We start from the raw sequence: 16788 nt of genomic DNA on the forward strand, positions 1-16788 counted from the left end.
CCACCTTCCTGGCTTCTGACACTTGTGCTGCCACATCCCACACCAAATAGATCCAAGGATCAGTTGGAGGCCTGCAGGACCTCTTTATTTCCACCCCCCAAACCGCATTTGCAGATGTCTCTGCAGCAAAGTGAAATTCCACACAGGCAAGCCTTGTGGGGGGGGGGGAGAAAAAAAATGAGACAATTGGCAGTGAAAAGCAGAAAGAGAAGATGGAGGCCTTAGAGAAGGGAGTATCCCTGAGGAGGTGGGGACAAGGGGAGGAGAAGGGGAGGAGGAGAGGAGGAGGAAAGCGGGCCTGTCCCTTTAAGGGGGTTGGCTGTCAACCAGAAAGCCCTTTTCATTGCAGGAGAAGAGGACAAAGATACTCAGAGAGAAAAAGTAAAGGACCGAAGAAGGAGACTGGAGAGACCAAGATCCTTCCAGCTGAACAAAGTCAGCTGCAAAGCAGACTAGCCAGCCGGCTACAATTGGAATCAGAGTCCCAAAGACATGGGTGAGTTTCAAAAACTTTAGCATAGAAGATTCAAGCCAAAGCACAGGAATTTGCAAGAACTTTGCGGTTCGGGGTTTCTAATGGTTGAAATGAGTTGTGTTTTGGCACCTGTTTTCTTTTTAATTCCTTAGCACGCAATTAAATTAACTCCTTCTCTGCTGTACTGAGAATGATGCTTTATTGTCAAAGAACTCCAGCAGCACGTGGAGAGCCCCACAGGTCCTTGGAGAGAGTGCCCGGCGGGCTGGATGTGGTCATGTGTCCTCCTACCCCCTCACTTCCCTCTACCTTCTCTTTTCCCCTGGTCCCCAGGCCCTGGTAATGGCCCAGTCAGCTGACATCCCTGGTTTTGCTGGAGGCAATTAATGTTGGCTGGCCCTCAGCTGTTCAAAATGACTGCTTGCTTGATACAAAATTTGGACCCTGCTGGGCATCAGAAGGAAACTGGGAGAGATGGGCTCAGGCTTGGCCATGGCTGAGGAGGCCAATCTCAGGTTCAGGAAATGAAAATAAAGTCCTCAATGGCTTTACCATAGGGAACGGATATGGTTAAGGGTGTGTGTGTGTGTGTGTGTGTATGTGTACGTGCGTGCACGCACATGTATGGGTGACCATATGTAGCAAATATTAAAGACTTAGCCTTCCTGAGGCCATGGCTCAGACTCTAAATCCCTGCTATGACAACGAGGTTGATGGGACCTTAGGGCTCTTGCTGACTTGGTTGAGTACTGAGGGCTTCTCCGTAGAGAAGCTATGAGGTCTGGTCTCTGGTGGTGTCTACTCAGAGCAAGGTGTGCAGAGCACAAGGGTCTTTGTCCACACAGGATGCCACAGAAACATGTAGACATTGCTCACATTTGGCAAAACAAGAGCAGCAGCTTGAATACATCCTAAATGAAATGAGAATCAATTGTCCTGAGTATTCACCATCAAATGTAATACTCAGAAGGCTCCAACAACATCCACGGAGATAGATAGGTTTTCAATTATACTAAGCTGGTGTCAGACTTTAGGTTGTTTCATCCTGAAACACTGAGAGAGCTTTTTGAAGCATGTATTCAGGCAGGATAATTAAGAGGGCAGAGAACTCGACTAGAAGTTAACACAACCAGGTTTGAATCCCAGATCTGCCACTTATGAACTTCATGACGTTGGGTAGGTTGCTGTGAATTATCACTTCATCATCTGGAAAATGGGGATAACAATAACTGCTTTGTCTACTTTCAGGGTTATAAAAATCAAATAATAATGATGTGGGAGTCCTTTGAAAATGGGCAAGCTCTACAACAATTGTAAATGATAATAATACCAATTATTATACAATAATGCATATACAGGCTGACTCTTCTTTCCAAAGTGTTTGGGCTTTCTTTGTATGTACTCTGTGCACTTGGGTAAGAATCATTTGTCCAGTTGAGTGTGGCCAGGTGAGAGGTGAATGTTGGAGGAACTCAATTCCTGCCCTAGATAACATCAAGAACCCTACCTAATGTCAAGGCAGCTGATTGGGTAGCTTGTGAATTAAAAAACGGAGAGGGAGTAAAGAAGGATGCTGAATATTACTTCCTTAGGGGATGAAAGCCCTGAGGAGAAGGCAGGAACAAATAAGGTGACCATAGGGATAGTTTCCTGTTATGGAGGCTGGATGATTTCCTTCAGGGGAGATTACCATAGTGAGGGCACAGTAGAGGTTGTGTATTGGATCCCAGATCCTGGGGGTGGGCCATGCTTGGGCCAGGTGCACATGATGGAGTAGCCATTGAGTTCTCAGTTATTCAATGACAAAGTATCTCAAATACTTTGTAAATAATAGACCATCTCCAGCAAGGTACTGAACTGCTACTACCTCTGACATGGAGTGTGTTGCTGTTTAACTATTGTTAACTTATATCGTGGAATCTGGGATTGGAAGGAATTTAAGAAGCTGTCTGAGCTAATTCTCAATGCAGGATTCCCTTCTACAACACCCAATTAAACATTCCTACAACTTCTTCTTAATCACCCCCAGGAACAGGGAGCTCACTGCCTCAACCATACAGAATCCAGTAGGATTGGAAGTGAAGAGGAGCAGGGAATTCAGTAGTGTCCACACAAAAGGTTTACGGGGGAAATGATAGTTCATTAAAACTTGTCCTGACTTGGGAGAGGGATGTTCCAAATGAGTCTTTGGGATAACAATGGAACCGGAAAAGAGCCAAAGAGCAGTAGCTGATTATTCTCTGCTTAGTAACACAATGCCATTACTGAACAGCAAAACATTGGCTCCGGCAAAGCCTGATGTCTGAGAACAGTGGCTGTGACCCCGGTAACCAGACTATGAAGCTTCCCTCCAAAGGTGGCTGTTTGCCGAGCAGCGTAGTTTTGGCTGGCTCAGAGTAAGTGAGTGTAGCCCAGGCAAAAAGTGTGGAAGCAGAGCAGGGGTCCAGTTTTTTACAAAATGCCTGAAGACTATCTGAATCCCATCACGATGGCAAGAATGCTGCAAGAATGCCAGGAGCTAAAAAGAAAGCAGATTCAAACCAGCACATTCATTTACTTTTCCTAGAGACACTGACCAAAATGATCATAGGCAGCCTTCCCCACCCCACTCCTCACCTTGGCCCTGCAGAGCCAGAGGCGCTCTTGGAGAGCCAGGCAGATTGAAAGGTCTGCTCTGCTTCGAGGACCTTTTGCTCTGGCTCTGTGCTAGGAAAGCCAGCAATTTACTCAATAGCCTGACAACTAGAACTATGCTCTCAAATCTCTCTGAGTAGTAAAAAGGCCCAAGAAACCCCTGGGAAATGGGTGGGAGGGGAAATATAGTCTCCAAACCTGTGAAGGCAGAACCCCAGCCAGTGGCATCTTTTTCCCTTGTTACCTTTTTGTGTATTAAAGCCTTGAAAACCATCCCCAGGATTCCTGGTGCTGAAAGAAAGCAACAATAAAAATGCCTCCTTGCCCACAGAACTTCAGGTCCAGAGATCATCAAGTCAGGGCAGTGATCTGATCAGGAAGGGTCACAGCAGCCATGGGAGGTGAACAGAGTAGCTTTCCCTTCCTTTCCCACTGTCAGGGCCTGCCCAGTGTCAAACTCACAGCAAAAGCTCAGCAAGTACTGATTGAGTAATTCCTCCTTGGTTATTTTAAAATGGTCCTAAAGGTGATCGTTCAGTTCTGCACTGGCCTCTGAGCTTTCTGCCAGACAGGGCTCTGGAAAGGAGTCAGTGACATTCCGAGGAAGAGAACAAGGTTCCCTAGATCAGCTTCACACTGCAACCAAGGGGAGAGGAGGAAATGGTGGGAGACTAACCTAAGGAATAAGGTATGGAAACTGTTGTCTCTCAGCTTAGTGCCAGGTGCTTCTCTTTAACCTTTCCAGAAGTGGGCAAGGCGAAGACAATGTGTCAGAGATAGAGTTTAACAATCCAGCCTCTACCCCAGTCTCCCAATGTTTGGGTATAAATTGGCATACATGTGTGCACATGTGTATCCATGCATGCATGCCTGGGTGTGTGTGTTTGGGGAGGAGTAGGGAATATAGGAAACAAGGTGGTCCAGTTGCTGTTGCCATGGCAATAATAATACCTGTTCAAAGAGGAGCCTGAGATTCCTTTTATATTTAACTCTGCGTGACTTGACCATCTAGCAAGCTTGGATTCCCATGCCTCAGGGGCTACAGGGCCTCTTTCCAGCGCTTGAATGTGGTATAAGTGCTGATTTCATGTAGGAAAGACAAGATTATAGGCAGGGCTTTGTCTGATCAGGATAAGGCCAGAAGCAAAAGTCTTTGTCTCTGGCACCTCCTGTTGATTGTTGTTTTACTCCTAGAACCCACCCACTCATCCCCATCCATCCCCAGTACCAGTCACGGCTGTTCTAGCATCTTGGTCCTGTCAACTGTGATAGGTCCTGATCAAGGGAGCCTCTGTTCATGGGGTGAGGTTAAGGGGTGGGTTCTGGGAGGAGGGTAAGACTTTAGCTCAGATTAGAGACTTAGGGAGATGGGGCCAGTTTTTCACTCAATGAGCCTGCCTGTTGTTTAGCTCTATTGTATAGGGTTCTTCTATCTCTCCCTTTGTCAGCTGGATTCAAGGGACAGGCTGGGAATTGTGCAGGGCACAATTGGTCTCTTTCTACCATCCCTTTCCATGAAAGCCCTTCCTTTCCTCCCTTTGATGGGTTCCCAGATTCACACTAAATTTCCATCATGGAGCTCGTCCTTGAGGCGTGCCCAGGGCATGGGAAAGGAGGGAGGGCTTGGGAGCTTTTGGCTCCTGCTTAAAGAGACAGCATCAGGATCAATCCAGTCCCTTGGATAGACGAATCTGGATGAGTCACAGCAGTCCCGTTGAGCCTTGTCAGACTCCTGTGAAGAGCATTAATGAGAAGGGCTTGAAGTTCTATCACAGATTGATTAGACTAGTTTGGGGAGTTCGCAGATATATCTAGCCAACACTGAATATCTCCCCTTTGCTTACATTTTGCCCACAGGACTTGGTCATACACATTTTAACACTAGGTTATAGGCAGCTTTGGTCTTTGATTCACAGACATGTTTGTTTTCCCCAACAAGACTGAAAGGTCTTTGAAGAAAGGGACTGGGCCTTATAATTCCCTTTTGTTTCCCATAGTGTCTAGGTTACTGCTAATATGCTTAATAATTGTACTGAATCCAATGAACAGAAATGAAAGGAAAACACTGGGGAAGGTTATTATTTTTCTTTATCACCTCTCAACAAAGTCAGGTGGTTTAATCCAATTCTGTTGCATTGGGTAATATTATTGCTATATAGTTCTTTTATGCCAACTCCACCATGTTGGAGTCTATACTTAGCCTGGAAATGTGAGAATGTCCTTTCAAGAGCCAAGGAACTTCTTCAGAATCCCTCACAGCCTTCCTGAATCAAACTGATATCTTTTCAACCGTGAAGTCTTCTGAAATGGAGACTCTCTGGCTTTAGGTTCACACATTCCCAAATCAAAGGGAACCCAATGGACCTTTCTCAGAATGTTCTGATTGTCAACTACTGTGATGACACGATTTCTTGCATGTTCTGAGTTTTTCCCAGTTGGAATCCAAAATTTGATTTTTTGCTTGGACTGACTGACTGAGATCCCTCATTTCTGCTGAACTTAAATGCCCCCAGAACAAACATTTAATGTCAATGTGAAGAGGTGGACACCTGATGCTTGTGCTTATAATGTTGAACTGTTTATAGCTGAGGAGTGATAGATTTATCCAGGGCCATTTATTTCCAACTCCATGTTAGAGACGCATTAAAGCCTATGTCCTTTTGTACCTTGCTTCGAGTGGCAATGGAGCAGAAAAGGGGGTGCTAAGTTATTTGAGCTTTAAGAAAATGGAGGAAAAATGGATGTAAGAAGAAATAATATCAGTTGATGATTCAGAATTGCTCCCATGGCTTAGCCCTTTATCACCCAGTAAGAACACTATATGTGATAGTCTCTGGTTATTTGGATGATGCTTATCCCTCTATCTGAGGGATCAGATAGACTAAGGCGGGTTTTTTCCTCATCTTTACAACCCTGGAGGGGGCATCAGCTAAAACTTAGAGTGGAATTCTCTGTTTGGTTAGCAAGAGTTCAAGTTTCTCCATCCCTGCTCACACCTGCACCACCATTTTAGCCCTTTCCAGGGTGAGAAAGCTGGGGTGAGTGAGTGGGCACAGGACAGTCACTTGCTAGGGATGATGCTCTCCTTACTCTGGGCTAAACAAACAGTTCTTCCATTGTTCCCTGGGTCTGATCCCCTCCCCACCCCCAGGCCTGCAGGCCCCTGCAGAATACCAATGAGGCTCCTGAGATCTCAGGGAAAAACAAGGCTTCTTTGTCCAGGGGAGCTATGGAGGGCTCTGTCCAAGACTTGACCCTGTGCTGGGGAGAGAGGGAACAGTGGGGTCACTGACCTTCCCTTCCCCCACCCCCAGGCTTCAGAGACCTTCTTTACTAGAAGATTCTAAGAGTTTGGGGATAGGCCGAGAAGGAAAATGGCAGCACTGTTTATTTCCAAGCTCCTTTTCTTGACTCACAGGATGCATCTAGTATCTTAACCTGTTGAGAAAGAGGAAGATCAATTTCTGAATGTTTCCTGAGGACAATGAGCAATTTCAACTGCTATGGTTTTCTCTCTGGTATATACATGTGTTTATGTGAACATTTGCATTCATGCATGTGCCCCCGCCCTGGCACGTGTGCACGCACGTGCACACCCCCCGTGGGCCAGCTCTAATGAAGCACTGCTTCCCATAGAGGCCAAGTTTTCTGACAGCAGTGCTTCAGTACTTAGAAAAGGGAGGAAATTCAGTTCTGCTGCAAATGTTAGCTACTTATTTTGCTTGGCTTGGGCTTCTGAGTCTTGTCTCTGGTGTGACATACAAGAATCTTTGAGGAAGTGGCTCTTTGAGCACCAAGGAAGGGCTGTCATTTTAGGGGACAGTGGGTAAGGGGACTCACTCATTCTGTGGCTCTGAGAACGGAGATAAATAAATGTCTCTGCCTCAACTTTCTCATGATAGAGATAATTTGGTCCTTCAAAATCTGTTCACTTGGATGCAGTTCAGCCAGGCAAATCACCAGATGGTCAAGCACTCAGGTCTAAAAAGAAACTGTACTATTATTAAGAGGTTCAGGCAAAGGACTCCCCCGGTCCCTGGTACCCTGGAATAGACAAGCGAGCTTTGGATAAAATCCAAACCTAAAAATTAATACAATTTATTTTATTTGTGTAAGGAGTTCCAACATGCTTTTCCAAAATAGCAGCTTCTCAGCACATTTGCTGATTATTTGTGTGTGTGTGTGTATACACACAAATATTTTATATATGTGTATACTATATATATACACAAAAATACAAAAATAATTCATATGCCATATCTCTATGATATGTGGATAGATAAAATCAGTGTATATATAACTTTTTTCTGAAGAGTTTAACACTTTCATTTCTTCCACCTTTTGGGGATCTGGCTGAGAGGCCAGAGGGAGCCATCCTTTTCCCATCTAGTCAGTCATCTACTGGATATTTTTTAAGTTTCACTCCACGTGACACCTTAGAGCTCAGGGCTAGTACTTGGGGGCACAGCTGCTCTCAGAGCCTGTGACTTGCGTGCCTTTCCTGCTTCTCAGCAACACTGGCTTGGAGCCTGAGGTACCAGGTCTGGGGAATCTCAGGGGCTCTTAGCACTTTAAGAACCTGTGTTCCCAGGCCCTGGTGTGCTTTGCCATTCCAGAAAGACGTTTCATGCTTTGTTGACTTTGTATAAAGTCTCTTTGTAGCTGTTTTGACAGAACTCCAGGGTAGGACTGAGGGTGGGGACATTGGCCAAACTGTAGTATTGGGGGACAAATCAGCCATGCAAAGTGTCCAAAAATCATTCAGCCTGCATTGTTTATTACTGAGAATAATAGTAATCCTCCCATTACCATTTCCCATCCTCTGCCAGTTCCCTCCTTTCCTTTGGACTGCTCTCCACACATCCAGACTAAGAAGAATCAAGCATTCCATGCAGCAAATATACACAACATTCAGGAATATCCAGGAACATGCAATTTCCAAAGTTTCTCCACCTGGAATGCTGTTTAAGGCTCAAATGTTGTCTGACAATGTCAATATCTCTGGCCTGCACTCATCCCTTCCTGGAATTCTAAGGGCGTTTACCCTTTGTAACCATTTACTTGGCGGCCTGGAATTGTTAGTTGAAAATATTAGGTCTACCTAGCTCATTTGCCTCAGTAGACAAACAAGTCCCCTGTGGCAGAGTCTATGTCTTTACGCCTTCACACTCCACATAATACCTAGCACAATGCTGGGCACATAGTAAGTACTCCGTAAGAGTTGATAAATGATGAAAACAAATCAGAATGAGAAGAAAGGAGGGAATGATTGCATCATCTCTCTAGCTGGCTACCTGAATACCGATTGTTCAAAAACCCACGTACATTCTGGGAATTAAAGGTAAGGATTTATCTTCAAGAATGGAACAAAGTATAGTTTGGGGGGGGGGTCAATCTCACATTCTAAAAGTCTAAGGTTCTAGACTCTCCTGCTTTTGTCCTCTGGGGTGACACCCCCCACCCCCTACCATCCGTGCATGTGAGCACAGGGCCTGGCTGGGCTGGTGGAGAGTGATGAGTGATGAGCTATGTATTGCCCATCCCTGACTGTTTACCCTCTTTCGTCCTCAGGCTTGTTAGAGTGCTGTGCGAGATGTCTCGTAGGGGCCCCCTTTGCTTCCCTGGTGGCCACTGGATTGTGTTTCTTTGGGGTGGCACTGTTCTGTGGCTGTGGACATGAAGCACTCACTGGCACAGAAAAGCTAATTGAGACCTATTTCTCCAAAAACTACCAGGACTATGAGTATCTCATCAATGTGTAAGTACCTACTGTCCCACACAAACCCTGTCTATCTTGGAGATACAGAACTCATCAGTACCTTAGTGACTAGTAGGGGATTGGTGTGGGGCCAGACAGAATTCCTGGATCTTCCTTCTGTGTGCAGGTTCTACCTGTGCCACATCTGAAGCCCTGAATGAAGGGAAAGTGCCACATTCAGAGGGGGAGGTCTGCCTGCCTGCTAGCCCACTCCTAACCACACCCACCCCACCCTTGCTTTGTCCCACATGTTTTAATTTCTGCTAGGTAGGGTTAACATGGACAGAGTTGGAGCCTCTGAAGTGGTCCGTATAAAGAACTCGGCGGAGGCACAATGACTAGACAGAGTGGGGCTGCTTCTCTTGGTTTACCACACCGCTTGAGTCCACTCAGGCACAGTACTAAGCCTCTCCTGTTCCTGGGGCAAGTTAGATCCCTCTTCTTTCATCCCTCTTCCTTCTTGCCTAGCTCCTCTCTACTCTCTCCTCTGAGGGAGCATCTCTGAAGGGTCAGGTCAAGGAGAGTAGTGCCCCAGTTCTTCAGGTTACAGGGTAAACCAGGTGTTGGGGAGGAGCATCTTCTTTTACTTCAATAAAGATAAGGTAGAAGCACAGAGGAAGAACCTAGTGATCCCTCTAAAGAATCCCTAGCCTTGTTTAGGTGCCCACTCAAGGGTCCAACTAACTTATGCAGCAAGGGAACTGGGTCCTCAATTCATTAGATTTTCTGGCTTTTTGTCTGTCTGTTAATGTAGGATCCATGCTTTCCAGTATGTCATCTATGGAACTGCCTCTTTCTTCTTCCTTTATGGGGCCCTCCTGCTGGCTGAGGGCTTCTACACCACCGGCGCAGTCAGGCAGATCTTTGGCGACTACAAGACCACCATCTGCGGCAAGGGCCTGAGTGCAACGGTAACAGGGGGCCAGAAGGGGAGGGGTTCCAGAGGCCAACATCAAGCTCATTCTTTGGAGCGGGTGTGTCATTGTTTGGGAAAATGGCTAGGACATCCCGACAAGGTGATCATCCTCAGGATTTTGTGGCAATAACAAGGGGTGGGGGACAACTGGGCGTGAGTCTGTGGCCACACCCCCCACCCAAGGCTGGGTCCTCTTTAGGGGCCTGGCTTTTGAGTGAGGACGTGATGGCTGCAGCCAAACGAGAAGGTCAGGAAGAACGTGGTGCCCAGCTGGCTTAGCCTCACTTTTTAAAAGTTCCCTAGAAAATTTCATCTCAAAAGGAAAAGCATGAGTTTCGTGGGATGCTTTGTTCAATCAGACCATTTCTAAGCCATCTGTTGGTACCCCTTTACTCCCCTCCTATCTGGGACCACAACAAGAGTAGATCTGACTGCCCGAGAGTTTAAAATGCTACTCGTGGGATTGAGATGTAGGTAGGTACCTGATCTGAGAGGGAGGGTGGATCATAGAAATTAAGTAATTGACTCCAAGATGGAATCCATAATATTCTGGGATCCTACATTGTTGGAGGCCCCAGAGGGAGCTAGTGTAGATCTGCATATTTAATGCTTTATCTTTGTCAGAGGGCTATCCATGCTTCCAGTGAAGTACACATTGGTTTCCAGCCTCTAGAGTTAAAGATCCTTTGGGGGCTGAACATCTGTGGGTTGTGGTGATGTCTTTTGTGGCTAGCAGTTGGCTTAGAAAGGTTTTGGGATTGGAAATTTAAATCTCCTATTGGCTTTGTTCAATAACTAGGGATCCAAAGTCCTTTGACAAAGAACATTTTCTAAGCTCAGCCTAAGGCATTTAAATGGCACGACTTTCTTTCAAGATCTCTTTTGATTTCTTCACACCTTATCTGCCCAAACAATCTCCTGAAGCCTCTCTAACCCAGGGGTCCTCCTCACTCCAACCCCCACCCATTCCCCCCACCCTCTGTCATATTTGGAGCCAGTTCTCTAGTAGATACTGCCAATGACATTTGGTAGAGGTGCCCTGCTTACTAATTTCATTTGGTGGAAATCCCTGGAACCTGGTTTCATGTCTGGTACATGCCATTCCAGGATCTCCTTGTTTATATTTCAATGTCTGCAGGCTGATGTTGACTTCTAACCACCCCATGTCAATTGTTTTAGTTTGTGGGCATCACCTATGCCCTGACCATTGTGTGGCTCCTGGTGTTTGCCTGCTCTGCTGTGCCTGTGTACATTTACTTCAACACTTGGACCACTTGCCAGTCTATTGCCTCCCCCAGCAAGACCTCTGCCAGTATAGGCAGTCTCTGTGCTGATGCCAGAATGTATGGTGAGTTAAGGTGGCTTGGCTCCCCTACCCCCTATAGAAGCACTATATATTTGGTTCTTAGGGTAAGGAAGGTGGTAATTATGGGGAAAAATTAAAATATGGATGCTTGGATCTAGTTTGTTAATCCTTCTTATTGAAACTGGAGAGGTTTCTTCCCTGAGAAGGGAACTTCTTGGAGGTGGTGGGAGTTTTCTTGGCTCTTTGCACTGCTCTACCCCAGTTGACTGCTGTCCCCAGCCCAGAAGCAGCACATTTCAATAACAAACAAAAATTTTTGCAACTGTTCAATACCACCTTCTATTTTTTGGGTAAATCTTTAGAAAAGAAGATCCTGATTGTCAGTAGGACCCAACTTTTCAGCCAGGATGATTAAAGATGGAAGAAGTGCTCCATGTAGCCCCATAACTCTGTGAAGCTTACCTTGGTTGATATTTGTGTCTTACATAGGTGTTCTCCCATGGAATGCTTTCCCTGGCAAGGTGTGTGGCTCCAACCTTCTGTCCATCTGCAAAACAGCTGAGGTGAGTGGGGCACTGGGTTATTTTACAATGGAATGGCTAGTAACATAAAATTTCTACCCAACTTTGATTTTAAGGACCACAATTTCTTTTTGCTGGATTTTGAGTTAGCAAATTGCCTTCTATAAAATATTGCCTGAGCCAATGAACATACATGGTAAAATATCTATTTTCCTTAAAGCTGCAGAGAAAGCCTTCCATTCAAAGACTTCCTCCCTTAAAAGAGAAATTTGTAGCTCTAGGTAAAGATAGAGCTTAATGGCAAAATCCCCCAAGTGAAAATTTTCATTCTTTTACTTAAAAACCTTATCAAGAAAATGGGTTGTGCCCAGACATACGTAGGTTTTATAAAACACATTTAGTTCGGAACTTCTCAATCTCATTTAAAAAGAAAGTACATTTGAAAAAGGAAACACTGTATTGAGAATGGATATTATACACAAATGAGGCAGGGGAATAAAAGTAAATCCTGAGGAAGAAGGCAGTAAGCTATTTCTTTGAAAGCAAAATGTTTTGGGATTCTGGACACAACCGAGGGGAACCAGTTGATTATTTGGGAAGACTATACTATTTTATGAGTATTCTGTGTTCTGGGTGCTATGGGGTCAGGTGCTATGGTGTACATTGAAGAATGGGAGGCCTACACTCAGGGATATGACAACTTAGTTAGAGATGCCAAATTAACACACAGAAAGATATCAACACGTTCAGAAAGTTGCACTCATGATCTGCAGCAGAGCCTATTTCAGCTGTTGCAAGACCCAGTTCTCCCTTTTGCATTTTCTTACAGTTCCAAATGACCTTCCACCTGTTTATTGCTGCGTTTGTGGGGGCCGCAGCCACACTGGTTTCCCTGGTGAGTTGTCTTTTAATGATCTTGGCAAATAAGTGGTCCTGGGATAGCTTGGGTACAGCTATGCTGAAAGGTAAAAAGAGGTAGATTCCTTCTAACCTTGAAGTGCTGGAGAAAAGCTGCTGGGCAGAGACACCAGAGTGTAGAGACTGTGGCCTTCTACTTTGCGTTGGCAAGGCAGAAAATTTTCAGAAATGAGACAAGAACAAGCAAAGTGGTGTGAGGAAGAGGAAAGAGATTCGTGGTCAAGAATAATAAGATAGAGCATTTACAGAGCATGTAACATTGCCAGGTGCTTTGCAGTCAGAAATTATAGTTAATTCTCAACACATTCCGGTCAGATCAGTGACAAGAACACTGAAACCTTACTAAACGTGATTTTTGGTAGCCTGGAATTCTATATACTGTAAATAGGAATCATCTTGGATGCTCTCCAAGGGATTTACTTACTCTCCTGAAAATACTGGAAGGACCTCTTAAGATTATTAGAACTGTTATTATGGATGGTGTTTCGGCGCAGTGTCAATGTAGTGCATTCATTGTTCAGATTAAGAACCCGGGGTACTGAAGGGTGAAGCAACTTATCTCGAGTCATTGAATAAGTGGTGATCAGCCAAGGATCAGCTTGCAGCACTCCTGGCCCCCACCGCTGAGGCTTTTCTACGGAGTCGAGTTGTTCTTCATCTTGTGAAATAAATGGATGCATTAAGCAGGGGAAGGCTGTGCTGCACGGTGTGGCTATGTGTCTACAGCAAGCACCCTATGAATCCAGGTCGCTCAGACACGTAAGATATGATGATGGCAGAGCCCAGGTAGTGTTCACTTTCCTGAGGAAAACTCAGTGCTGGGCTGAGCAGAGGTGTGGAAAAATTCCTTGTCGAGTTGATTCTCTGGGCCTGGGCCATTGGAAGGAAATGTCTCAGAGAGGACTTCTAGTCAAGTATACAGGGCAAAAGCCTGGATGTGCTGCTTTTTGCAGAACAGGAGTTTTTTTCTTTATTTAACTATGATTTTATTTCTACCCTTCCTCGTTCCCAAAAGGACTGGAGGAGGAAGCCTTTTCTACTCTCACTCATATTCTCTCTTCTCTTACTTACAGCTCACCTTCATGATTGCTGCCACTTACAACTTTGCCGTCCTGAAACTCATGGGCCGAGGCACCAAGTTCTGATATCCTGTAGAAATTTTCCTTTCTCTAATAGCGAGGCTCTAACCACACAGCCTACAATGCTGCGTCTCCCATGTTAACTCTTTGCCTTTGCCACTGACTGGCCCTCTTCTTACTTGACGAGTGTAACAAGAAAGGAGAGTCTCGTGGCGATTAATGTCTCTCCGTGGACTCTCCCCTCTTACGTACCTCTTTTAGTCATTTTGCTTCATAGCTGGTTCCTGCTAGAAATGGGAAATGCTTAAGATGGTGACTCCCCATCTGCAAGTCACAAAGAAATGGAGGCTCTAATTCAATTTTCAAGCATCTCCTGAGGACCAGGAAGTGTTTTCTTCTCAAAGGGCACTTCCACTGATGGAAACAAAGTGGAAAGAAAGATGCTCAGGTAGAGAAAAGGGATGTACCTGGCCCCCTTGCCATTTTGGGGGCCAAATATATTCTTGTTGGTGTACAAAACCGAGAACTCACTCCTGTCTCCCTATTACCATTGACGATAGAAGAAAAAAAGAATGCCAGCAAAACAATAAAAGCATTTGCCCAAATCTACCTATTGCAGCTGGGAGAAGGGGGTCAAAGCAAGGATCTTTCGCCCATAGAAAGAGAGCACTGACCCCGATGGCAATGGACTATTTAAGCCCTAACTCAGCCAACCTTACTTATAGCATAAGGGAGCGTAGTGTCTGTGTAGACAAAGGGGGCACCTGGCCTTATACCTCCTTAGAGAAGAGAAACAAGGTGTTGTCAGCATTTTCTCACTCCCTTCTCCTTGATAATAGCTACCATGACAACCCTGTGGTTTCCAAGGAGCTGAGGATAGAGAGAAACTAGCTCATATGAAAAAAGCCTGGCCTAAGGAGCAGCAGTTGCTAGAGGCTAACGGTGTAAACTGAGCCAGCCCTCTGGTAGACACAGGATAGATAACTCTTTGGACAGCATGTCTTCTTTCTGTTAATTAGTTGTGTACTTTGGCCTCTGTCACATCTTCACAATGGTGCTCTTTTCATGGGGTATTATCCATTCAGTCATAGCAGGTGATTTGAAGATCTTGATTTGTTTCAGAATGATGCACATTTCACATTTTTCAGTTTGTCTATCGCTTGTTTGGGGTTGTACCAGAAAGGTCTGGAGAATGATTCTTTGATTATGATTCTTTAACAAATGAAAATTGGACATTAAACAACGCAAATGATGTGTAAAATTGGCTAGTTCTTGCATCTCTTGGGATTTTCGACCAATTATTCCGTCCTTTGCAGAAACAGATTTGGTGAATTTGAACCTCAATTTGAATAACCTATTTGATCGTTCTTTCTAGCTGGCGGGAGATGATTTGATTTAGCAATGTTACCTTGGTGTGTTAAAGAGTTAGGTTTAACATACAGGTTATTCTCTCCTGGTGCAGATCATATACCTGAATGCACCAGCCATCAGCTATTCAGTTGGTAAGCTTCCATGGAAAAGGAAAAGTGGAAAGAGTTTGAAATTCGAATAGATCCCAGGTTTCAGTCTTCCCTTTCTGTGTTTGGGTTTTAACTTTGGGTTAAAAAATAAAAAGTTGATTTGTCTTTATTAAGGGAAAGATTTTATGGATATGGCTGTAGGTGGCTCTGTTGCTGTAAAGAGTCGTTTTGTGTTCTCCCCCAAAGTGGTTTCAACAACGTTTAAGGAGATGTAAGGTTTACAAAAAGGCACTTGATATTTGCTTTCAGAACAGTATACAAGACAAGCTTCCAGGCTGCATAGAGGGAGCAGATGGAAAAGGTTCTGTAAGAAACCAATCAAGATCAAGGAAAGTGAAGTAATCCATACCTTGTGTTTTGTTTCGATTTAATAACATAACAAATAACCAACCCTTCCTTGAAAACCTCCCATGCATACATGCACACATATACACACATGAAGAGAGTTAATCAACTGAAAGTGTTTCCTTCATTTCTGATATAGAATTCCATTTTTAACACACATAAAGGATAAACTTTTAGAAACTTATCTTACAAAATGTATTTTATAAAATTAAAGAAAATAAAATTAAGAATGTTCTCAAACACCGTGTCTTTTGATTGAATTGTTCTGTTTTACCCTACAATAGCAACTCAAAATAATTGTACCTTTATTGTGCTTTGTTTAAGGAGCTTATTTATTTTTCAGGTCATACAAGTCATTCCCACAACAATTTTCTGAAATAAAGAGTAGATAAATCACTTCTATTTTTTATAGCTGGAGACACTAAGAAATAGAGGCAAATAAAGTACCCAAAGAAATCCAATAATCCAATAAATACGTATCTGAGCTTGGACTAGAACTCAACTCAGGTCTTGCTACCAACTCATTGAATTGTAAGGTTTCTTTTCTCTTAGAAATTGGGTTTCAGAGTGTTGTTCTACTAATTCTCAGTCAAGTATGGTTTCTTCTTTAATATGACAATGGTGTCCCAGCCCTGGTGTGTATAGGATTCAGTTATTGTTAACTTTTCTTGGAATTGTTTGTATATTCCAAAAATGAACACTTAGTGCTTCATACATGAATAATGCTTAGTTTTCTCTGGAAAGTACTGGTTGAAAGGTTTAATGTAGGGGCAGAGCAGATATGGGAAGGGCAATGTGAATTTAAACAGTCTGTGGCAGGGCAGTGTTAAGATAAATTAGTGACACCTGCTACTCTAATGGCCAGCCCAGTAGCCCACTTGGGACACAGCATTAAATCCCTGTCACAACCATAGGCTAGAATTTGGCACTGTCGGACAGTAGGCACTCTAATGACCAGCCTAAGGAAAGCTGACTTAAAATTAGCTGTCGATTCATTGTCCCGTAGTTGCAGATGGCAAGGAGCGTGATCAGAGAGAAAGGAGAGTTTAGCTTGGGGGCAACAAGTCAGTCATCAGTTAAGGAGCTCTGTCCAAAAGTAGCTTCAATTTCATCTCCTGGTTTCTGCTTCACTGCAATCAATATTCTGCAAGCAAGGCTGCTTGGATGACTTTAAGACAAAGAGAATAAAAATATGACAAGGACTTATTTTTAGACACTGGCAAACAAGGACACAGCACTATATTTTGGAGAATTGATTCAGGGTGCTATAGAGTGATGTATTTTTGCCTCAGAGGAGTGGAAGACCAGTTCCCAAG

At 44.3% G+C, this 16788-nt stretch overlaps 1 protein-coding gene across 1 annotated transcript; it reads left to right on the plus strand.

The window, feature by feature from the left end:
• Nucleotides 1-360: 360 nt before the first annotated feature.
• On the plus strand, nt 361-13730 carry PLP1 (proteolipid protein 1). Its single transcript, XM_068533348.1, has 7 exons — nt 361-496; nt 8681-8867; nt 9622-9778; nt 10963-11131; nt 11579-11652; nt 12440-12505; nt 13602-13730. Exons 1-7 carry the CDS (start codon nt 493-495, stop codon nt 13671-13673), a joined length of 729 nt encoding a protein of 242 aa, XP_068389449.1. The 5' UTR covers nt 361-492; the 3' UTR covers nt 13674-13730.
• Nucleotides 13731-16788: the final 3058 nt, after the last annotated feature.

Source organism: Eschrichtius robustus, chromosome X (genome assembly GCF_028021215.1).
Source record: "Eschrichtius robustus isolate mEscRob2 chromosome X, mEscRob2.pri, whole genome shotgun sequence".
NCBI lineage: Eukaryota > Metazoa > Chordata > Mammalia > Artiodactyla > Eschrichtiidae > Eschrichtius > Eschrichtius robustus.